The 23,736-nt window shown below is 42.1% G+C and overlaps 1 protein-coding gene across 3 annotated transcripts in view; it reads left to right on the forward strand.

Moving 5' to 3' along the window:
* Positions 1 to 23,736, forward strand: part of LOC146349859 (trifunctional purine biosynthetic protein adenosine-3-like) — a 42,407-nt gene that overhangs the window by 1,155 nt on the left and 17,516 nt on the right. For all 3 annotated transcript variants that reach the window (XR_014789098.1, XM_084843630.1, XM_084843629.1), the window contains exons 2-13: positions 3,179 to 3,323; positions 5,036 to 5,131; positions 6,437 to 6,611; positions 8,894 to 9,005; positions 9,971 to 10,039; positions 11,541 to 11,666; positions 13,561 to 13,648; positions 14,749 to 14,834; positions 15,774 to 15,942; positions 16,496 to 16,718; positions 18,811 to 18,902; positions 23,295 to 23,404. Coding sequence is in view for 2 of the 3 variants with exons in the window: in XM_084843630.1 (XP_084699756.1) it covers positions 3,179 to 3,323; positions 5,036 to 5,131; positions 6,437 to 6,611; positions 8,894 to 9,005; positions 9,971 to 10,039; positions 11,541 to 11,666; positions 13,561 to 13,648; positions 14,749 to 14,834; positions 15,774 to 15,942; positions 16,496 to 16,718; positions 18,811 to 18,902; positions 23,295 to 23,404 (1,491 nt within the window). In the remaining variant the exon portion in view is untranslated. The remainder of the gene's footprint in view (positions 1 to 3,178; positions 3,324 to 5,035; positions 5,132 to 6,436; positions 6,612 to 8,893; positions 9,006 to 9,970; positions 10,040 to 11,540; positions 11,667 to 13,560; positions 13,649 to 14,748; positions 14,835 to 15,773; positions 15,943 to 16,495; positions 16,719 to 18,810; positions 18,903 to 23,294; positions 23,405 to 23,736) is intronic.

The raw sequence follows: 23,736 nt of genomic DNA on the forward strand, positions 1-23,736 counted from the left end.
TTTTTTGCAAGGTGTTGATGGGTCTCCTCAGTGAAACAGTTTTCTAACCCCTAGAATTCATTGTAATCTATATAGTAATACCAATGCACACCACACATGAATGCTGTTAGGCACTTCTCAAGCTCTGATGCACTTGGTTTCTGTGCAGAGTTCTCAAATTTGCAGAAAAATTACACAAGGCCCCAAATTGGCACCAATACAATAAAAGAATCCCAAAATATTCCCCTGTCCAGTCAAAATATTCCTCTGGAAGGGGACCTGAGCTATCTTTCATGTGAAATGTGTTGTGTATCTGTCTGTCTGTGGTTATGTAAAATGCTCCTCTGGGGTATGGGAACTGGGGCCCCCAGTAACATCATTTTCATTCACACAGACACAATAAGCCAGTTCTCCCAGAATCCTTTCACCTGAGAGAAAGGGGACACTTGCTCCTCACATCTTCAGTTAGACCACATACTTTTTTGGGGGGGGAGTAGATGGACTTGGGGAAACGCATACCGGAGAGCAGGATGTAGAACATCTTTCAGCCTAAGGGCTGAATTCAGAGAAACTCTTGGGGGCCTCATTCCAGAGGTGGGGCCAAAATACCAGCATATTGTAGCTTAAAGCTCATTTCAACCTTTTAGAATGGGGCGGGGGAGCTGCACAAAAGCCAGGAAACCACCAAACAATTGGTGGTCAGAGGGGAGGGGGCGGGGCCTTCTCTGGAACCCCAGAGAACTGGATTTGGCCCCTGAGCGGGCTGGATTTAGCCCCCAGGTGGGCCGGATTTGGTCTCCAGGCCTGAGGTTCTGTATTCCAGTCTAAGAGTAGGTGACCTCGAGGGCCAATCCATCATGACCACCACCACTCCACTTTAGGCTGAAGACAAGCAAGTGGCAGGCTGCTTGCTTTTCTGCCTAATTGCCAGCCTAAGTGTCCTGGGGGACTTTCTGTCACCAATATTCCCTAGCAAAAAAACAGCACAGATGTTCAGCCCTGGGTCCCTGGCAGTTTTTGATGATGGGGTGGGGGGTAAGAGGACATGTTAACCCTCCAGTTCTTTTCTGTAAAGGTAGAAGGACTCTGCTCTTTAGAGATCCATTCTTACCCCTGTCTTCCCTACTCTGCATACATATCCATATACAGCATACTGACATTTATAGGACATTACAGCAATTGTCCATAATACGTACCAGGTAGCCCTATGCACATCTAGTCAGCAGTATGTGGCATTGTGTTTAATGGGACTTATTCCCGGGTAAGTGTGTATAGGATTGCAGCCCCAACTGTAATTGAAATTTTCTTAATATTTCAGTGCTTTGAAAAGAAAATATATAGGTTAATTTCTAAAGAAGGCGAAACAGAGATCATATGTTTATTCCAAAATGGAGTATGTTTATTATGTAATGGAATAAGGCACCAGACAATGTGCAGTCTTATGCTTTATAAAGAACAATTCAATGTGAATGCAAAATTTCATATTCATTATGGTAGTCATTATAGTGAGTGGCAAATTATGTTTCATTTTATAGTTCATGTTTAATTTGCTGTGTTAGAACTGATTTGTTTTTAATAAAAGAAGATTTTTTTAAAGTTTCAAAATACAATATTAAGTATATATTAAGTTTATCACACTATTCATGTCACAATACTTACAACCAAGTATTTATTTCCATTGTTATGATCAAGTTTCATACTAGAAGCTAGACACCTTGTACTTGGTTGTTCTTTGTACTGCCTTTCCCAGAACATCATATCTTGAGCCCCTAACTTCTATATATTATTCAGCAATTTATTTTTAAAGTTAATGTTTATGTTGAAAGAGTTATGTTCCTTCACTAGAAAAGCTGGCACATTTCACAGTACTTGAATTAATGTATTTAATGGGCAAGGACTGCATAATGTCAACAGCGTATTTCTTAAAGGTCACATTCAATTAGATTTTTTTTTCTCTTGGCACTTATGTTAGCTTGCGCTCAGTTCACATCAAAAATAAGGTCACGGAATGAAGATGTTACATTATTGAAATAAGTCAACATTGCATATCTAGGAAATATTATTGGATGAGCTGCTTGCGCTGTTCTTCCCAAACAACATTCCTGACAGTTTCTTCTTTTGATTGCTGCAGTTAAAAAAAAAACTTACAGATTTTTCAGTCTGTGATATTGAGTTTTTATTGTCTGAAAAACAATACACAAAAAAACAGTTCTTTCTACTGATGACTAGTCTGCAAGATGTGTTATAGACAACAGCAGCCGTTTTTGCACTTCTGTATGGATGCCAGTTTGGATATTTGTCAGAAAGGCAGAGTTTGCAGAAATACAAGCTATTAACCTTCTCATTCCTCACTTCTGATGAAATGTCCAAAGTGGGGGACTTCAGAAAGCCACTATGATGTTGTGGTTAGTCAAATGAGAACCATAAATCTCAACTGCTGGGTGGTCTTGAGCCAGTTGTGCTCTCTTAGGACCAAAACAGACATTATTTTAAATATGTGTCTAGCAGCTGTCTTTGTGTTTTTCATTTTTACTCTAGAGTAAGTGCAGGCCCCCCAATCCAGAACTTACAAGCCCCCCTGCTTGGGTCCCAGTCTGGATCAAGGTCTCTGTGCCTACACTAGAGTAACAATTTTTTAAAAATAGCTGCTAGACACACATGTAAAGTAATGTCTGTTTTGGCCCTCAGTCTAAGCTACCTCAGAGTATTATTGTGAAGATAAGCTTGAGGGGAGAACCATGTATGTCAGGAACATGTTATATATATTTTGTATACCTGAGAATCTGGTCATAGACTGCAATAAACAGATCTGTGTGTGCGTGCGTGCATGCATGCGTGTGTGCGCGTGTGTATAAATAAAAAAAAAAACCTTCAAGGAAAGATCATAGCTGAGTGATAGAGCACATATGCTTTGCTATGCCCTGGCAACTCCAGGGAGGACTGGAAAAGTCCCCTCTGAAAACGTGGAAAGCTGTTGCAAGTCAGTCTAGATAATACAGAGCTAGATTAACTCACCTGATTTTTGTTTTTCTCAAACTGTCCCCACCCCAGAAAAAGTATGCCACTTTGCATAATTTTCTCCAAATATTCTTTGTCATTTTTTTGTGGAAGCCATAATTTGATTTACTTCCAAAACAATGTTCAGGATTGAGACGGTGGTCTTGGAAATGAGAAGGTATCTCTTGTTTTGAACATTCAGATGGCTGATCGAGTGCTTGTGATTGGCAGTGGAGGCAGAGAACACGCTCTAGCTTGGAAATTGGCACAATCTCCCCATGTGAAACAGGTACTGGTTGCTCCAGGAAATGCCGGAACAGCTAATCATGGGAAAATCTCCAATTCAGGTAAAAAGATTATTACCTTATATTGGGTTGCATCCAGATTTACGCTGGATCCACCACATTAGCGGAAGTGGACTTCCCCGCCCCCTTCTTCCCATGGCAGCCCCTCCAGAGCCCTGAAAATGCTACATGGAGGACCAAGGAACCCTACTGAATGGTGTGACCTGTGGTGTGGGGAGAGGGATCCTCAACAATTGAGAGGAGGGACTTTCCACAAGTGGATCACTTCCCCTCATGGAAGGTCCCTTTCTCTCACAGAGGGCAGATCCTGGATCCAACTCAGTGTCTGAGAACAAAGTATGCTATGTTTAAAATGTATTAACAATATATTTGAATAAACACACCATGGAAACACATGCCCCATGCCACCTCCCCAAAGTAGCCAAAAATATATTGCACAAATGTAAATGCTTTGGGAGGGTGTCTTTGATTCATCACCATAGAAAGTAAACTTTTATGTAGGAGGACAATAAATGCTGTTCAAACAGGTCAAATGTGAACTGAATGTGATGTAGGTGTAAAAATGCAAACACTTCCTGCAGATCAGAGATGACCAACTCACAGCCTATGAGCCAGATGTCACCAGCTAAGGAATGTTTTGTCTTGCCCGCAGAACCTTTACTAAATCTTAAACAGGCTGCGGTTTGAAAAAGTGCAATTTTTGTTTTAAAGTGTGGGAATTTTTTTCCGCACAGTTTCACTTACTTAAAAAATGGCTCTCCCAAGTTCACATATTAGTATTACATCTGTTTTGTACAGTAATTGTTTTCTAAGTAATAATAATGACCAAGTGCATGGGCACTGCAACTGTGAAGCCTTTACTGCTTAGGTAGTGATAACTGTATTACAGGGGGCCTTCCTGAATAATGTGGGATGGGCCATGAGGGCAGGGTGCTGGGGCAGGGAAGAATTGCCCCAAATCAGGCTGAGGTCTGCCTAGTTTGGGGTGATTCCTCCTCCCTCAGCTGCCCATCCTACCTTGTTCAGGAGCATCCCCTGAACCCCTGGGGAGGCTTTTCAGAGGGGGGGGATTTTCCTCTTGTGAACTTCCTGGGGAGAGCAATCCTATGGCCCCTAGACAGCGTCTGGGGGGGCCATAGGTAGTTCAGATGCTTGGATCCAAGTTCGGAGACGGTGCTCCAACCTTGGACCCAGGGGTCTGAGCTCCCCTCCCCCTTGCAGCCAGCGTGGAGAGAACCATGCTGGCTGCCTCTCCAAGCTCACAAAAGCAACCTTGGAGAGGAGGAAAGGGGAATGCTTCTGTGGGTGGAGAGGGGAGGAGGGTGGGGAAGCGGGGACATGAGCTATTCCCAGCCCTCCCCAGCCTCCTTCTGTCCTCCTCCACAGAGCCCTAGCTAGATGGGCAAACATGCTTATCTAGCAAAAATGCAGAGCAGGAGAACCACAGAGGCAAAGCTTGCCTCTGTGCTCTTCCTGCTCTGCATAGGACACTCATCAGCCTCTAAGTTCTGAGGATGACAGGCATCTGGATTGGATTGTACCCTAAGTTAACTTACCTTAGGATTCAAGTCACTTAATTTTACCTGTATTTCAGACCCATCTGTTTGACTGGATCCTTACAGTTTTTGAAATTAGCCTGTTTGATTAATTGATTGATAGCATGGTTTCTTCTTCCCTCTCTGGGGGACATACAATTTTTCTATATAAGGTATTTAGGAACCAGGTCTCAATTATTTATCTTTTTTCCATTTCAGCTGTTTTAATTAGCAACCATATCATCCTTGCCCAGTTCTGCAAAGATCATAACATTGGATTTGTGATTGCTGGACCAGAAGCTCTGCTTGCAGCTGGTAAGGTTAGAACAACTCACAAGCCAAGGACTCGATTCTAGATTGAAAAATAAAAGTCCAGTCTTGGGTAAGAGAGGCATTGTACCACACTGGGCAAGGAACCCAATACGTGGTACATAGTACGGCTGAATGGAGAGCAGAAGAGAACTTAGGGTGGTGTTTTGCCAAAGGCAATGGTTCTTTTGAGGATATTCAGGACACAATGAATACACTAATGGGTGAAGGAAAGATTAATCAGCAAGAGCAAGCTAATTAAGGCATAAAACAAAACCTCAGCACAGGCCAAGCTGGACAAGTGCTGCATAACCAGAGGCCATTATGGGGTTATCTTCCAGGATTCTCAGCAGCAGAAGGGACCTATGCTTTATGATCTTGCTTTATTTTATTTTTTGCTGCTATTGTTTTGCTTTATTCCTCAGTTAGCTTGCTCTTGCTAATGAATCTCTTTCCTTTGCCCATTAGTATGTTCATTGTGTCCTGAATATTCTAACATTGACTTTAGCAGAACAGCTGAGCTGTTTTTGTGAACTGGTGCCAGCTTCTTGTCTGCTGTTCTGAAGCTCTGGATAGGTCAGTTCCTGCTGATATCCCTGCAGGGAGCCAGATGCATACCTATAACAGCCTTTCCCAACCCAGCGCCTTCCAGGTGTGTTGGACTACAACACCCATCATCCCAGCCAATCCCCATGGCCATGCTGGCTAGGGTGATGGGAGTTGTAGTCCAACACACCTGGAAGGCACTGGGTTGGGAAAGGCTAGCCTCTATCTAGGAACATGACATAAAGATTGTTTTGCTGGACCAAAGTAAAGATCAATGTAACCCAAGGGTGTCCGAATAGATGCTCCTGAGAAACTCACAATAGAGACAGTTATCCTGTTTGTCCCAAGCATCTGGTAATCAGATGTATGCTTCTTTAATTTGAACTCCATTCTTAGGTATCATGATTAGTAACCACTGAGAGGCTAATCTTTCATGAGTTTTGTCCAGTTCCATTTTTTAAAGCCACCTGAGCTATCAGCTGTCACAACATCTAGTCATGGCTTGTAAAGCTAGAAACAAATGTTTCTCAGAGAGTTGAAGATGATGTGATAAAGGCATCATCCCTTGTTTTTAAACTAAAAAGCCCCTACAACCTCTTCAGCTTTCCTTGATATTGATGATCAGCAAGCTGATTGTTGTAATTGCGAATTTTCCAGCTCTGTGATCTCTTTTTTGAGATTGGGGTGGGGGGGGGGCATGAATAGTAATAAGAAGTTAAATTACACAGGATGTTCTGTCTGAGCCTTTCAGTATTTCATTATTAGGAATTGTTGATGACTTGGGAGCAGCTGGAGTGAGATGTTTTGGCCCTACAGCCAAGGCAGTGCAGCTGGGAACGAACAGAAACTTTGCTAAGGTCTTTCTTGATCAGCACGGAATTCCCACAGCAAGATGGAAAGCATTTTCAAATCCTCAAGAAGCTTCCACCTTTATTAACAGGTAAGTGTTATTTTCTGTGCTGTTGTATTAATAACTGGCTCCTCTTTAGATTTGATTATCATATTGGGATTTTTGTGTCTGCAAATATACAAGTTGGCAGGGACCCCAAAAGTACTTTTAAGGTTTTGGGGGGGCTGGACTCAAGGTGTTCAGGATGTGATGAATGGACTCCTCAGGCACATTTTTATATCTGCTTGCATGGGCATGTAATATAGTTATATAAGCAACCACATTCAGAATTGCTGAAATAAGTTTATCAGAGCCATAGTATACTTGCTGTTGTTGCTTTTTAAAATAGAGAAATCTAAGAACTAGTAAATGATCAAATTGAAATTATAAAACAGTTATGGTGTACTATTCCAGAACTCAATAGGACTTATGCCTGAGTAAACATGCATAGGATTGGACAGCAAGATTATAAGCTTACTCTAAATATTAAATTAAAGATTGTGTCTAAAAGGGATTCCAGCTGTACTGAAAATATATAATTGATTGATATTATAGAATGGTAGAAGAACTAGAACTCAGCCACTCCACTCTCACCGTTAACTTTGTCTCCTTCTTCCTCTCCACACCTTAGCTTTTCTCAACTCATCTCCTCCCTCCACAGCTCACCTCTGCTCCCAAAACATAGCAAGCTAGGCTGTGCAGTTGGCTGGTGGGTCCTAGGGTGCTTCCAGACAAGGCTTTTATTCTGCAATTGCCCTGCCTATGGTAGCCACTTACAAATTGCTAAAAAAGAGGAAATGCATCACCAAAAAAGGACCAAGAGGGTGGTAATTTGCATAAAATTTTCATATGCTAATTTGTATACATAGATGCAAACTTCAAAGTAATTACTATAATTTAAATAGAAGTACAGTATATCTCACCATAGTGTGGAAGACTGTGACCTGTGTGCCTGCTCAGTCTGCTGTTCAGTGGTACTGATGAGCAACAGCTCTTATGGTTCTTTATCTTTTAAGCAGAACTGAACAGGACAGCCCTTCAAGTAGAGGATATCTTCCATAGAGGACCATTCTCTGGTAGCCCATCAAATGGAGAACTGTCCTCTGTAAAGGAGGATACATGGCCCCCCCATGACATTCATGGAATTTTACTGGGTTCCAGATAACATCTTCTTCCACTTGGAAACCCTCCATGTTTTCTCACTGCTTCTTCTGTCTTTTTTCTTGCCAGAAAAACAAATCTATTAAGGAACAACAGACAGAATAGCTTTACAGTGTATTTTGATTGGTAGCACTAGAAGCCCTCTGTCTGGAAGCCCCCCCTAGAGAATGGGCTGCTCTTTGCCCTCTCTTGTTTTGTTTTGATATTAACATCTGGTATTGATTACAACAGGAATAATTATTTGCCTGATATCCCTGTCAATATCAGGGCGGGGCAGTAAAGCTTCTAGCCTCCTCTGCCCTGCCCCTGCCTTTGGAATTGTATGTATGTTGACCATAAACGTAAATCTTTAGATTATTTCCAAGTGTCAAAAAGAAAGTCCAGTCAGCATAGCATGTATGCACGTGCCAAAATGGCCAAGTTTGTGAAGTGGTGTGAAAATTGCTCAGTAAAATAGTGTGGAAAAAGTGTTAAAATAAAGTGAAGTGTGAAAAATTTAAAACAGTGTAAGCTCTCCAAAAAGTTCAATGAATCACTGTTTTTCTTCAGATGCACACCTGCCTATAGCCTTTCTTCCATCCTGAAATACATTTGCTCCTAACTAGTGAATTCAAACAAGGTGGATCAGAACTGTAATGATTCTATAGCAGATAAACCTGATATTGATGTTGGCTGGGTTAAATTACTCCTTTGTCTATGTCAAAAGTAGCATTCTCGATTTTGTGTTAAGGGGCTTTTTTATGTGAGGTTTTTAACCCACCACCTTACCAAGGCTTCTGTTTCCTGATTCTTTGCAGGATTAAGATCACCTACTTTACACATGTTTCCCCTCCATGGGGTTTCTTTCTCTGCCTTTCCTTATGTTCCATTACACAAGCACTAGGTGGTGCTGTGCTATAGCAGAATTGCACAGTTACACTAGGCTTTCTCCTGCCATTCACAAATAATACCAGACTTTCCTCGTTAGAAAAAAATCCAGCTAAATGGTTGCAAAGCACTGGAGAGGCCCTGGAGGATGACGACATTATGTAAAGGACTTGCAAACTACCTTAAGTGAGGAATCATAAGTGCATAATAAATGTCTTGTGTAGAAAGGTTCAAAGAGAGAGAAGCATTGACTATGTAGTATAAATCCATGATTTTCCTCTGATGTGCTTTATCTTAATTTAAAGTGCAGTTTTTCCCACGTTGGTGGTAAAGCCTAGTGGCTTTGGTCCTAGAAAAGAAGTAATTCTTGCATCCAGCAGAGAAGAAGCCTGCAAGGCAGCACAAGAAATTCTGCAGGTGACTTTGTGTTAAACTGTTGTGTGCTTTCTTCTGGTTTATCAGCTTTACATTAGGGTAAGTCTTTAAACCTCAGAAAAGTTGGGTTGCAGTATTTCAGAGTGATCAGTAACCAAAATCAGTTATGAACATGAAATATGTTCAGTTTTGTGGTGTATGTGCCATGTTTTCATTATGTTCATTATACTGAGCTGCAATTCATAGCGGGACCTCATCTAAAATTATTCTTGATTTTTATTTGAGGTGTTCTGGCTTTAGTATCTTGGAGATCCTTTCAGGGACCAAAAGATAGGATATAAATATTGTAATAAGGTCAAGAAATGTAGATTGCACTCACAAAGACTACAGACTAATCTACCTCCCAGCCAAGTGGATGTGTCTGCCCAGCAGTATCAGTCAGTTTAGTCATCTGTACACAATGTGGTACAGTTCTCCTGGACTATGCCACTTCAAAATGCAGGAGAAGATGTCTCATGTTTAAATCTCTCCCATATGAAATACTCTTCCTGTGGAAAGCTAGCTTCTCAGGGAGAAGGGCTCTAGCTAAACTTTCCTGTTGTTTCCTAGGAAGCCTGTACTGTGCTCCTTCTGGCTGTGTAAATAATCTCATAGTCAAACTGTTAAGGTGATTCCTCCCACATCCATATCTACATGATCCTGCCACATAGCCTGCTTTATCCCCAAATGCTTCCATGGCTTTGTAGGACCAAGTTTGCATATATACATTCTGAAGTATAAAATCTCCTTATATGATTTAAGCTGCAAATCACACCTGTTTTAAAAAAAAAATATCTGGGATTTGATTGGTGTAGCACATGAGTACAATGTGGACTACATGAAGAGTTACACATAAAGAAAAAACAGTGACTATTTATACAGAAACTGTCTAAAGATAGCTTTTTCATTAAAAAGGAGAGATGGAAAGAAAGAAGATCTGACCAGAGGATGTCATATTTATAATGCAGGACAACATTGTTGGAGACAAACAAGAGATGGTTATCGTAGAAGAACTTCTTAAAGGGGAAGAGTTTTCTGTACGTTTTTCAGTAAATAACATGGTCAGATTTATCTCATTTGCTTGGATTGTTCTTACATTGTCTACAGATCTTAATTTGATTTCTCAACAACAACAAAAACACAGTTTATATAGCCCTTAGCAGAATGCTGGTCCCACCATTGGTGTTCTGTATTTCTCATGGTAGTAGTTTACAATAGTTTCCAGTGTGGGTAGTGGATAATGTGTTGGAGTAGGGATTGGAACCCAGATCTCCCATTCCGCCATGAAGCTTGCTGGGTGACCCTGCTCTAGTCTCTTTCTCTTAGCCTAAGCAACCTCACAAGATTGTTATGTGGATAAAATAAGGGGCCCTGAGATCCTTGAAAGAAGGGCTGGCTAAATTTCAAGGGGACCACAAAACCTGCAGAATAAATACGTTGCTGCCTATATAAGGGGGTACTGCGAGATACGGATTTGACAGCTCCTGCATGATAAGAACTGTCCTCAGGTGCACGGGGTTTATTATGCTTCATCTCCATCATTTTTAGCATGCAGTAAGCCTTGATCATTATGTTTTCCATCAAACGACCCTGAGGGATTTGTTTACAGCTGCTTTCAGAACAGAATAGAGGGCAAGATTATCAGGGTCAGCATCTTCCATAGCAGGAGAAGGCACAGAAATGTGTCTACTCTGGATTCATTTCCTTTTCTTAATTGTCAAGCAATTGGTAGGAAAAACTATAGAGCAGCTTTCTCCAACCTGGTGTCCTCCAGATGTGTTGGACTACAACCCCATCATCCCCAGCCAGCATGGGGATTGTAGCCTAACACATCTGGAGGACACCAGGATGGGGAAAGCTACTATACAGTCTCCTCCTCAACTATAGGAACCTCACAGAAAGGAAAATAGACCTGGTGAGGGCTTATGGAAGGAAGAGGTTAAGAAGCAGTGACCCGGTTCACATGATCATGCTGAGGGAAATAAGTCTCACTGGCTTATTTCCCCTGCCATGCATGCTGGCCAGATTTGCCTAATTACCCTCACTGGCGCAGCTTGCCGTTTTGTCTGAATCCTGGTGGTGTGGCTTGTTTGTGGGGGCAGCAACCCTCAAATAACCCATAGGCTGTTGTTGGGTTAGTTGAGGATTGCTCCCCACCCAAACAAGCCATACCACTTGTATTCGGATGACAGGGCAAGCTGTGCCAGTGAGGGTAATTAGGCAAATCCCGGAAATAAGCCACAGGGCAATTGTGCAAATGGGCCCAGTGAGAGCGGGTAGAGGAGTAGAGAATAGTTGCCAACTTTTCACATGGCCACCAAAGCTGTGCCCTTCACAGCAGTTTGATCTGCAACAATGAGCAGGTGATAATGTTGACCTCCCTGCTGCGAAAAGCTTCTCCTGCTCATTTCTGCAGATCAAGCTGCTTTTAAAGTCACAGCTGCAAGGGCTGGTTGAACAGTTGGCATCTCTATGCACGTTGCTAAGTGATTTTTGTTCTTCACATACGCCGCTCATTTTCTTTCATTTTCCTCACAGTTCTTGTGCGTTGTGGATGGAGTCACTTTTGCTGTCATGCCACCAGTCCAGGTCCACAGGCAACTCCTAAACGGAGACCAAGGTCCAAGCACTGTCAGAATGGGAGCTTATGGTCCTGTACCTCAGGTTCAAAAGGAGTTTTTTTCGCTGCCAATTTAGGATTTCATGTGATAAATCTCAGATGGCAAGACACCCTGTTTTCTGGAAGTCATAGAGTCTGTTTTCTGAGTTATTTCTTTGGTGATATTTTCTAGCCTTTCTGGGTAAACCATGATGCCTATTGATTATTATTTTTTAAATAAAGGACAATGACATTATCAAGATTCTAGCAGGCTAGTGCTGTACAGGCTAGCCCATGTTGTATTGCACAGTCACACTCACGACCACAGAAACTGGTATTTTACGTTAAACACAGCGACCTGATAATCCCTGCTTTCCTTGTTTTTCTATTAAAAAAACACAAATTTCTGGTCCCTAAGATTGCAGGGCTAAACTTGAAAGCGGGTGGAAAGCAATTATTTATTTATTAATTAGCATTTATATGCTTATCTACCAAAAAGCCATCAAAACTGTGTACAGTTTAAAACAATGGCACCTTAAAACAAAAACAAGAATATTTAAAGCAGTAAAAACATTAACATGACCTATTTTAAAACCTTACACTGAAAAAATACCCATTGAAAATACCAAGGGAAATTTCAGCAGATGGTGGATGAGGGCACTAAGCAGGGGTCGAGGGTAAGGCTTCAGTGTCCTGCATAGCTCTTTGCCCTTCTGCATGACTAGCAACATTAGAATAAGTTACATATGGAAAGAAATGAAAATTGACTGAATATATGTAATTTATGCAAACTACAGAAAAACGCTGAATTTTTATATTTTTTGCCCAGAGTACACTCAGTCCTGTGCACCGACCGGTTCAGGCTCCGGACCTCGCGTGCCGTTTCCCAGCAGAATCAGGCTGGCAGGAGGTCAATTAAGTTTGGCTGGTGGGTGCCTGACTCTATTGGGAAAGAGGATATGCAGAGATGGCTCTCACTGCACGCCCTGTGTGGTGAAGATGGAGGTGGCGGCAGCGCATTGTGGGGGATGCAATTGGGAGGCCAGGGCACCCACGGCGGCCCCCAAGGGCCACATGCGGCCTGTGGACCACAGACCACATGCCCCCCCCCACATTCTGGAGTCGCCTGTTTCCCACCCCTGCTGTTTTGCCAGCAAAAGGTTCTGCAACCCTTTTCTGGCACTGGGCCAGTCCTAGCACAGGTATAGCATCCACCATAGGCCCTGCTGCAGCAGTGGCTTCCCCTTGTCCTGATGCAGTGCAGCAGAGCTGCAGAGCATACACAGATTTTCACCGTCGCCTTGCGCAGCATCCTATGGGCATTTCAGGGCAATCAGAACCACTGGCACCAAGGCAGCCCTACAGCAGCAAGAAGATAAGAAGAGCACTGCTGGATCAGATCAAAGACCTCTCTAGTCCAGCATGCTGTTCCCACAGTGGTCAACCAGGTGCCTGTGGGAAGTCCACAATGAGGACATGGGGGCAATACCACCCTCCCACACGTGTCCCCCAGCAATTGCTATTCAGAGGCAGTCTCAGGCACTAGTGTGGGACATGATTGCCTGGCAGGGAGGCAGAATCAGACAGTTCTGCAGACTTATCAATAATAGGTTGTTGTGGGAGCTGCAGTGGTGCATTGACCAAATATCAGCCTTTAGTAAAAGAGTAACATAACATTGGCTGTAACGGATATCATTGCTGTATGGTTTTGTTTTAAATCACACAGTGGAATGATCCACAACCATAATTCTGATCAATAACATCTCGATTATACCATAAATTATATCATTGCTTCAATTTGAATTGCAAACTATCTTCAGGGAAACATGTTACTCTAGCAAATATAAGATGCATTCTATTCAGTCATTTTTATAATGCAACACTATACGTGAATTTTTACGCTGGGGAGAAACATATCATAGAGAATTCTCCGCATCTCCATTTCCTGTTGCTCATTAGATTTCTGAAGCTCTTCTAGAAAAAATTAAAGGCACACTCCTTCAACACATTCTCAACAGCATGAAGCAAGAAGGCATGTCATATGTAGGTAAGAGGTCACATTCATTAATAATATTCCTTAGGAATTATCATTTGTATTGTAGTTATTCTCACATGTGATACTACTTTGTGTTGTGTTTCTGGATTGCTTTATATATTAGATTTCAGCATATTGAAAACTGCTGTTCTTGTCTTCTCCATGTAGCAGGTTCTTACAAGTCCCATTTCATAAATGACCGTTTCCAGAGGCTTATTTTATTAATGGAAAATCTGATCTTGCACCAGTAATCTTGTAGATTTGTTACGCTTCACTTCAGTCTATACCTTAGTCTAGCTGTGTGCTGTGGTATATTTACAGCGCAATCCAACGCATGTCTGCTCAGAAGTATGTCCCACTGAGTTAAATGGGACTTACATTAAGGCTGCACACCTACCTTGGGGTATCTTAAGGGGCCTGTAATGGAATAATAAATTTTCTGTCTTATATGTGACTCAAGTGGTTCAGTCCCAATCAGTGTGGCTCTGGTTTTGTTCCATCTCTCTGTGTGTATATTGGAGATGTGGAAATCTGCCTAAGCTGCTTTGCTTTGCTTTGCTACTGGAAGGTTAAGTTTCCAGGTGTTGCTCTTAATAAAAAGGAAGCTGTAACCTGCTGGGGCATGGAAGCCTGAGTAAGTAGTCCACCCCTGGGACCTACAGGCAAAGAAGAAGTATTACACATACGACACACACATGCACACACACTATAGATAGTTGTTCAGTCGTTCAGTCGTGTCTGACTCTTCGTGACCCCATGGACCATAGCACGCCAGGCCTTCCTGTCCTGCGCACTCTCCCGGAGCGTGCTCAAGTCCATATTCATTGCATCGGTGATGCTATCTAACCATCTCATCCTCTGCCGTCCCCTTCTCCTTTTGCCTTCAGTCGTTCCCAGCATCAGGGTCTTTTCCAGAGAGTTTTCTCTTCGCATTAGGTGGCCAAAATATTTGAGCTTCACCTTCAGTATCTGTCCTTCCAATGAGCAGTCAGGGTTGATTTCCTTTAGGATTGACCTCTTTGCAGTCCAGGGGACTCGTAAGAGTAGACGCAGATAGAATTAATTAAATTCCATAATTCTCTTAATTTTTCTTTTCTTTTTTCCCCATCTAGGTGTGCTGCAAATAGAATTAATGCTTACCAAAGATGGTTTGAAAGTCTTAAGCTTTGACTGCCATTTTGGTGACCCTCAGTGTCAGGTAAGGCAGAGAATCACTGAGCCAACAAATTCATATTTTGGACTGGATGTAGTTTCTGCTGTGATAGCGCAGCATTACTGCTAGTGAATTGACCATGGGGAAGCTAATGTGACACAGTGGCTGGACTGAATCAGTCTAGGCACTCTGCTCCATGCTAGCTTCTCTTTGGTCAAGTTCACAATGCCTGCCAGTGCAGCTTCTTTAGGAGTCAGCTGCTGATTTGAGAGCTCCTGTTGAGAACTCAGAACTATGAACCATGATGTTCCTGGTTCAAAATGTCCTTATGTCATGAATGAATTTTCCTGTTGCCATGACACTTCATATTCTTAAGCAAGCCACTGTCTCTCCACCTGCAGTCTGCAGTCTGGGGATGCTAATGTTGGCCTACTTCACAGGGCTAAAATAAGGATTATTGAGATAATATATGTAAAGTGCTTTGAACACTCTAAAAGCACTGCATAGTTAATGATGACTTATATTTTCCCTTGTCATTCTGGCTGCATTGCAAACATCTGTAATATCAAGATGTTAAGAACCATAAAAGACATCTTTTTCTATACCAGAATCAATTATCCCTAAAGTTACATAATGTGTTGGTGCTACCTCCATTTGCTTATTTACAAAATGAATAATGAATGCTAAGATATGAGGGCATTAGGGAAACAAGTAAAGGCACAATGTTCTGCATCTTTAGATAGAAAAAAGTCTTACCATTCCCAGCATCCCGCCAGCCATGCTAGGAGTTGTAGGACTTTTTTCTGTTTAAATATTCATAGGATTGTGCCTTAAGTGTTTTTTTTTTTTCCTGTCTTTTAATCACTGTAAGCTAATTTTCACAGATTTTTGGAAACAAAAATATTTTGAATTTTAAAATATGATAGTTATTGCCATAGTCATTTAAATACCCATATTTGCCTGCTATGTCGTTCACTTTTGCAGGCAGTTCTTCGACTTCTTGAAAATGATCTTTATGAAGTGATCCAAGCTGCTATTGACAGTAGGCTCAGCAATTTCATTTTGGCTTGGTCAGATAATTGTACTGCTGTGTCAGTTGTCATGGCAAGTGAAGGCTATCCAGGGTGTTCTAATATGGGCAACGAGATCACTGGTAATTCTTTTGTTCTGTCCATTTCTATTGCAAGACAACCAATAACTCATTTGATGTTTGCTTAATGGTAATTGTTATAACTTGTCAAAGAAAAATGCCTCAATAATCCTCTAGTACTTTAAATTATTTACACGGACTGCAATTCTATTCACATTTACCTATGAGTAAGCACCACTGAAATCTATGAGTAGAATGCGCACAATTGCACTGTTCCTATATCTTGTCAAGCAGTGGAGGCTGGTGGCTCCAGTGTCAGTGGGGTAGTGAATCCTCTCCAGGTTTCAGTCAGAACTTGTATAGCTCCTTTAGAGTTCTGAATGGTTGTGACTAAAACCCAGAGCGGATTCACCACCCCACTGATATTGGAGCCACCAGCCTCCACTGTTGTCAAGAATTTCAACAGACATTCAGAACAAAATGTGAAAGGGGGGGTCCATTGAAAATTGGAGTCTCCTTCATTATGAAGTGTGGAAACTGGCAGTACAACTACCCACATCTATGTAATATATTGTGAAAATAATAATGGAGCCAATTTTCCTTTTACTTTTTGTAGGGCTCCTTCAGGCAAAAGAGCTAGGCCTGGAAGTCTTCCATGGAGCTACCATAATAAAGGATGACAAAGTGCTGATTCATGGAAGCAGAGTTCTTACTATAACTGCTATCAAGCCAGACCTCACGTCAGCACTTGAAGATGCCTACGAAGGACTAGCAGCCATTTATTTTCCGGGTGCTACATACAGAAAAGATGTTGGCTATCAGGCTATGAAAGTCTTCAGGCAGGCTGTGTAAAAAAAAGTGTACAAAAGCACTGGCAGATAATGTGTGATAACCCAACATTTATGATTTTGCCCAGGATTTTCTGAAAACTACTTAGGCAAAAAGTGTTTTAAGTTTATACTGCTTTTTCACATAAATGTGCCCAAAGCAAGCAGCGCACAACACAAGAATATATAATTACAATATCCATATTAGTGTAATACCTTTATTAGGCCAGCCAAAAGATTGCACAGAATGTGCAAGATTTTGAGAACTCCAGATCTTATCATCAGGCAGGATGTTATAAAAAGCAGGTTTGGTGGGGTGGGTGGGGAGGGGAAAAAACCTGACATTTTGTTGAAGTCACAGAGCCTGTTCAGACATCACGCTAAGCAATGATGGTTAGCGTTTTTGAGCTAACCATGGCGGCTTAGCGTGATGTCTCAACTGGCATCAGACCCAACTGTGGTGGTTTATTAACAATGCACAAACCTGCTGCAAGATACTTAGCAGTGCTAACTATGGCTTAGCATGACATCTGAACAGGCCCCGTGGTTAACAGAGCACTTCCGTAGAGCTCCGTGGCAAGAGCGGCTGAAAACAACCATTACAGGAGTGGGGCTGCTGCTGGTAGCCATTTTCTTCCTTCTGATTCCGTTACAAAAATAAGTTAAAAAAAATAAAAATGTAGAAAAATTGCACAGAAATTGCCATATCGCTAAAATGCACAGTTGCATTTTATAGTGATATAACAATTTTGCGCACATGCACATATATGTATTTTAGCAATATATGTGGATAATGCACGTTTTAGCGATATACGGCAATTTTGCTCAAATGCACATTTAGCAATATGGCGATTTTTGCACATTTTTTTTTTACATTTTAATCTATTTTTTACTTATTTTTGTAACGGAATCAGAAGGAAGGAAGAAAATGGCTGTCAACAGCCATCAGCAGCCCTGCTCTTGTTATGGTTGTGTGAGCCGCAGAGGCTGCTGGGATGCGTGAAGGAGCAGTGGGAGGACTGCAGGAGGGAGTGTGGGTAGGGAGTGGTTAGGTTAATCATGCTGTGGGGCATAGTTAGCTGCACATGTGGCAGGGGCTCTTGCAGTGATTAGCACTAACCACCCTGCCCCAATGTGCTTCTGAACAGGGTCACAGTGTCCAGTACCTAAAATTATCTCCAGCTTGGATAATATGAAGACTGGAAAGTTTCTTTCTGTATCCACTGACAAAAGGGACCTGTGTGCTTTGCCCAGTATGGAAATACACCTGCGTAACCATGGGATTTTATATTTCCAAAAGGGGGATCCAACATTTTCCCTTTTCTTGCTCCCAGTGACACTGTGGGCCACTCCAGATCCAACCTTGTAACCATCAGATGACCTGCAGAGCCTAATGTGAATGTTTGTAGATCCCTCCTTCCCCACTTCAGCTTGGGCCTCTGAACATGCAAACACTGGGACTTCACCATCAAGTCAGGGTTTTTTTTTTCCTCCCCATTCCTACCCGCACTCCCTGCCAAACCTGCTGTTTGTATTTCCTTGCCTGATGAAGAGATCTCGAGATCTTGAAAGCTTGCATGTTTTTTGTGATCTTTTGGTTGGCCTAATAAGGATATTTATTACATGAATATGGATTTTGAATTTTTCTTTGCAGTCGATGCCGCTACCTTTGCTTGTTTGTTTTTTCATTACGATAGACGCTTTAATACCAGTTCATTTCAAAATATAAGAATCCAAATAAACTATTCATTTGAATAATACCATTACAACATCTTAAATTCATTACAAAATAGGTAGTATCAGTCACTAAAACACCATATCAATTATATTAAAATACATAAAGAATTTAAGCAGCAACCAGTTCCTCAAAAGTGCCAAGTGCAGGAAATAGCACCACATTTCTTTCAGTCTGTAGCAGAGGATGTCTTACATGCCCAACTCTCTCTCTCTCATTCTGGGTGCAGTTCTAAAACTCTAAAAACCTCCATTGGCAACACTGAAGTGATGGGAGGGTGATGTTCATTCTCTTTCCCTGTGCTCTGGATGTTCCTGCTGCATTTACAACAATGATGTGTGTGTGTTTTATTTATTTGTTTTATTTTAGGAGCCCATGTGAAGACGAAATTGCAGATTCCATAGCTTGCAGTGTCTTGGTTCACCCACCTAAGCTACCAGCTGCAAGTGGCTCCAGATCAGGTAAGAACAGGATGAATTAATTGCCAAAAGATTTTGAACAAACGTTAATTGTTCCAAATTTTTCCCATCTGAACCAAAGAATTGCATGTGTTTAGCAGCCAGCTTCTGGCAAAAGCTTTCTTTATCGCAAATCCTTGTTCTGGGATGTTCCTGTCCAGCTCTTTGCATAGGGCCAGATCTCATTCACAAAGAGAAGCAGAAGAATTCCTAATGAGTAAGGCTACAACATTCAGTTGACTTAAGGCACAATCCTATGCGTGTTTAGATGGGAAAAACGTCCTAAAACTCCTAACATTCCCCAGCCAGCCATGGATTGTGCCTTTAGTTGATTAAACTTTAATGGATTAAATTAAAGGATTGTGCCTTTAACTGATTAAACCTTTTAGGCTGCAAATCTATGCATACTTACCTGGGAGTTGGCGCCATTCAAGGGTGCTTACTACTGAGAAAATATGCATAGGATAACAGTGCCAATCAACCAAAGAGATATCCTTGAGCAGACAGAAACTGGATACAGACACGTTTAGAATAGACTCATTGAAATCAGTGGGATAAGTTAGTCATGATTAACTTAAGTCCCATTGTTTTCAATGGGTCTACTCATGACTAACTTATCCCATTTATTTCAGTGGGTCTACTCTAAGCATGACTGAGTCTGGAGCCAACCCATATATCAAATAAGCACTTATAAGCTGCAGATGGGAAATACCGTCTTATAAGAGGCATTCCTCCTGCAAGGGTCTTTTTGGTGCTGGTGCCCCAGTTGTGGAATGCTGTCCCCTGAGAGGCATGCCTGGCACCTACATCATCATCTTTTTATTTTCCCAGGCTTTTCAGTCTTAAAAAATATTTAGAGCTTTTATGATCTTCTGCACTATTGCTATTTCCTGTCACTGGCTTTACTTTTGTTTTGTTCTGATACTGGTTTGATACCACTTCAGTTTTTATGTTTGTTTTATTTTTACAGTAGACCATCCAGATAACTTTTTGTTAATGGATAGTATATAAATATTGAATATATATCCCCCTTTCTCTCCCACAAAGGAGCAAATGCCCTCTTCTGAGATGATGCCCACTATGACACATCTGTGTATCATTTAAAAACAAACAAAATTGGGCACAATCTTATGCATGTTTAGACAGAATACAGTCCTGCAACTCCTAGCAGCCCCCTATGCTGGCTGGGGACTGCTGGCAGTTGTAGGACTTTTTTTCTGTCTAAACATGCGTAGGCTTGTGCCCTTTGCTTCTTGCTTTCAATTTTTTTTACCCATATGCAGATGAGATTACTCAAAACATTTAGTACAATCAAGATGATGACTTGATTACAATGGCCTGGTTCGCACATAATGCTAATCCATTATATATTTAAACCATGTTTTTTGCCCTAATTAAGGTTTTTTGACTGCTCCCGCCTACTGCCTCTGTAGTCTGGTGAAACAACCCATGAACAACCCACAGTTCTGGATTTGCACATAACAACCCATGGTTTAAACAACCCACAGTTCACAACAACCTGGTTCACATGTCATGGTAAGCCACCTTGGGTTAACTCACCTGCAGGGCTCCAAGGTGTGCACTGGTTGCCATTTTGAATATGCAAGCCATAGCAGTGGGTGTGCTACAGCTTGCCATGTCACGTGAACCTGGGCATCATGATTATTTGAGGGTTAAACAACCCTCAGATAATCCTAGAACAAACTCAAAAGTTATTTGTGAGTTGTTCATGGGTAATAACCCATCATTAAACCATTGTTCCAGGTTTGCATGTAACAACAACCCACGATTCAACGAACTATGGTTAATTGAACCATGGTTTGTTGTTAAGTGCAGACCAGGTCAATTTCTTTAATCAGGTTGCAGCCTTACTTATGAGTAAACACTTCATGTCCACAATTGAAGGTCAGCTTCTTCGTATTTATAATGGAAGTTTGCAGAAACTATTTCTGTCTTTTGTCTACAGCTAGGTTGCCTATAACTGTCTTGCCATAGGGCCAACTTTCCCCAACCTGGTGTCCTCCAGATGTGTTAGACTACAAGTCCCAACATGTCCATCTGGAAGGCACCAGGTTGGGGAAGGCTGCCATAGGCCGCCATAGCAGAAAGTCAGCGCAGGTAAGGCTTCTTCGGTAGAAATATCAACAAATCTCTTCTGTTCTAGTTTCACATATTGTTTCACATATTGTAACTGCTGAACAGAATATGCAAATAGATGTCTGGTTATGATATCATATTGCAAATATGGGTGAACCTGAAACCACTGCTCAGCTTTCACCATCTGTTAGCAACAGTGGTAGCACCTAGTTCCAGAAGTTGTTTTTACCTAATATTTCCTATGATTCTCTGCTTCAGGCCACATTCCTGTTCACGTACAGTGATGTTTACATATGTACAGTCCTTCCATGGATATAATTTTCACCATCAGTAGCAGCACAGGTTTCAGCCCCAGCAGTTACAGAAATTGGTTCTGGGTAGCTGCACTGTATTCGTGGGTGGTGTACGTCACACTTTACATTCTTCACAAGAATGTATCCCCAGCGACAGTTGAAATGTATCATGTGGAGAATATATTGAATGTGAGAATTGGTCCTTAATGTGAAGTCTAAGGGTAAATTCAAACCTGCATATTCACCACTAAATATCCGCAACATGAAGTGGTGACTTGCATGTATGAAATGGCCAACACAGATGAAACATACAGACCAATGTCATTATTGACTGGGTTTGCACAACATGACAACCCATTGTGGGCTGCTAATCATTCTGGGTTGTCATGTCATTTGAACCTGAAGCATTTCACGTGGGTGGCTTATTTTTCAGCAACAAGCCACAGAGAGAACCCATGGCTTGCTGTAGGGTTGTTCTTGCCCACAATGGGTTGTTGTGTCATCTGAACCCAGGAGACCGTTTTTATCATGGGTTGCCATGATTGGCTACAGAGCCACTTTGCAAGAGTGACAAAAAAGTCTGTGCTGCTCACTTTTGCGATCTTGCCAGAGACTGCCCTTCCACCAATGCCAAAACAGCACTTTGGAAGAACCGTCACTCATTCCCCAACTTTTCTTCTTCTTCTTCTTCGAGCCTCAAAAATGTGCAATTGATGTTGTAATTATCATTATTGTTTTGGTCTTTCGCAAGTGCACTGTTAAGGCTGTCTGATATGTCAATTTCCACGTATGTTTCAGTTGGGAGCAGCAAAGAGGAGTAGGTAATGAACAAGGAAACTGACAAGATGAGGCTGCCTCTCTGCTAATTTGAGCACAGTTAGGAAGGACCAGAGGAGAAATAAAGGAAAGGAAAGGAGGGACCTAGTAACGCAAGTCAGAAGCACTGAAAATGGGCGGGGTGCCGAAGGAGTGAGTGTACCTAGAGGTGAGGGGGACAATATCTCCGCCTTGGGAATGTACTCCTCTCACTTTTAAGTGTTGAACTGACACTTCTCAGTGCCCTCCACCTTTTCAACCCTTCCCCAGGTCTCCAGCTACTCTAGAAAGGGGAGATATTAACTCCCCCCCCCCCCACCAATTTCATGGCTCCTTTCAGAGCACTTACTGCTGCAGTTACTGTGATTCCCTGAGAGTTCTTGAAACAAAAAACAGAGAAATATATGCATATTTAAAGGCTGGGAAGTAAATGGAGGAGAAATATTTGCAGCTGCAGTAATGGAGCAGTTAATGAAGGTGCACAAATTTTCCTTCCATTTACTTCCCAGCCATTTACATTTGTGCAAATTTCGCCTCAATTTACTTCCCAGCCATCAAATTTGCATATATTTCCCAGTCCAAAAAATTGCACAAATATTCCTGACAGTTCCAAAAAAAACCCTTAGAGGTGGCAGAACAGGACAGAGCAAATGGGGTGCCCACACCAGTGGTACTTACTCCAGCCCCTGCCATCCCACACCCCCAGTGGGTCCCCATTCACTCCATCCCATTGAGCCTCCTTCTCAGGGTTTTTTTAGAACTGTCAGGGAACCACAGTAACTGCAGCAGTAAGTGCTCCAAAAAGGGTTCCACAGTGGCTTATTTGGTTGTGTGAGCCCCTCTCACAACTTCAAACAATACTTTTCTAAGGAGGCAGTTAACGTATATAGTTTCAGGTTCTCAGTGGAAAGAGACACCATGTTATTTCCTATCAAATGATGCACAGGCATGTGTGAATCAGATGTTTAAGAGCTCAGAAGAGTAGCATTTAATCCAAGTACATCAGCTACAAAGTTAAGTGCTATTGCCTTCTCTGTGTATTCTAGCCCTTTCCAGCATCCCATCCACCCCTGTGTCAGCGATGGAGCTACAAGCAGGAGGATTTGCAAGAGAGGACAGTGATAAGGTTTTCAGTCTTAAGTGGAAATGCTGTTATCCACAATGACTTTGACTTTTATGTCCTTTGCAGGCAGCCGTGGCCATCAGGGGGGCATTCCTGCCTTCTTTGATTTGAGAGCATCTGGTTATCATGATCCCATTCTAGTATCCCAAACTAAAGGCATTGGGACAAAACTGAAGGTAAACAGAGGCATGCTCATGCTTACATTTGTGTTACTTGTGCACAATCGTCTAAAGAGAGATGAAGGGAGCAATCCTATGGCCGCTAGACACTCTTGTACCTAGTGGCCGATTTTTCGGTTTCTGGGAACTTAGGGTGGAGGCATGGCTCTGACTGTGGTTCCCAGAAACTGTGGTCCCTGCCTCCTCCCCTGCCCCCTTGTAGCCGGTGTGGTTCTCTCCACGCCAGCTACATCTCCACGCTTGGAAACAGAACACAGAGACGGGGGAAAAGGGGGCAGTCCTCGGGTGGTGGTGCTGTTCTTATCAGGTTTCATACTGGACATGCAGCT

Source organism: Heloderma suspectum, chromosome 3, assembly GCF_057233095.1.
Source record: "Heloderma suspectum isolate Gila_16-S chromosome 3, 16-S_ref, whole genome shotgun sequence".
Classification (NCBI taxonomy): domain Eukaryota; kingdom Metazoa; phylum Chordata; class Lepidosauria; order Squamata; family Helodermatidae; genus Heloderma; species Heloderma suspectum.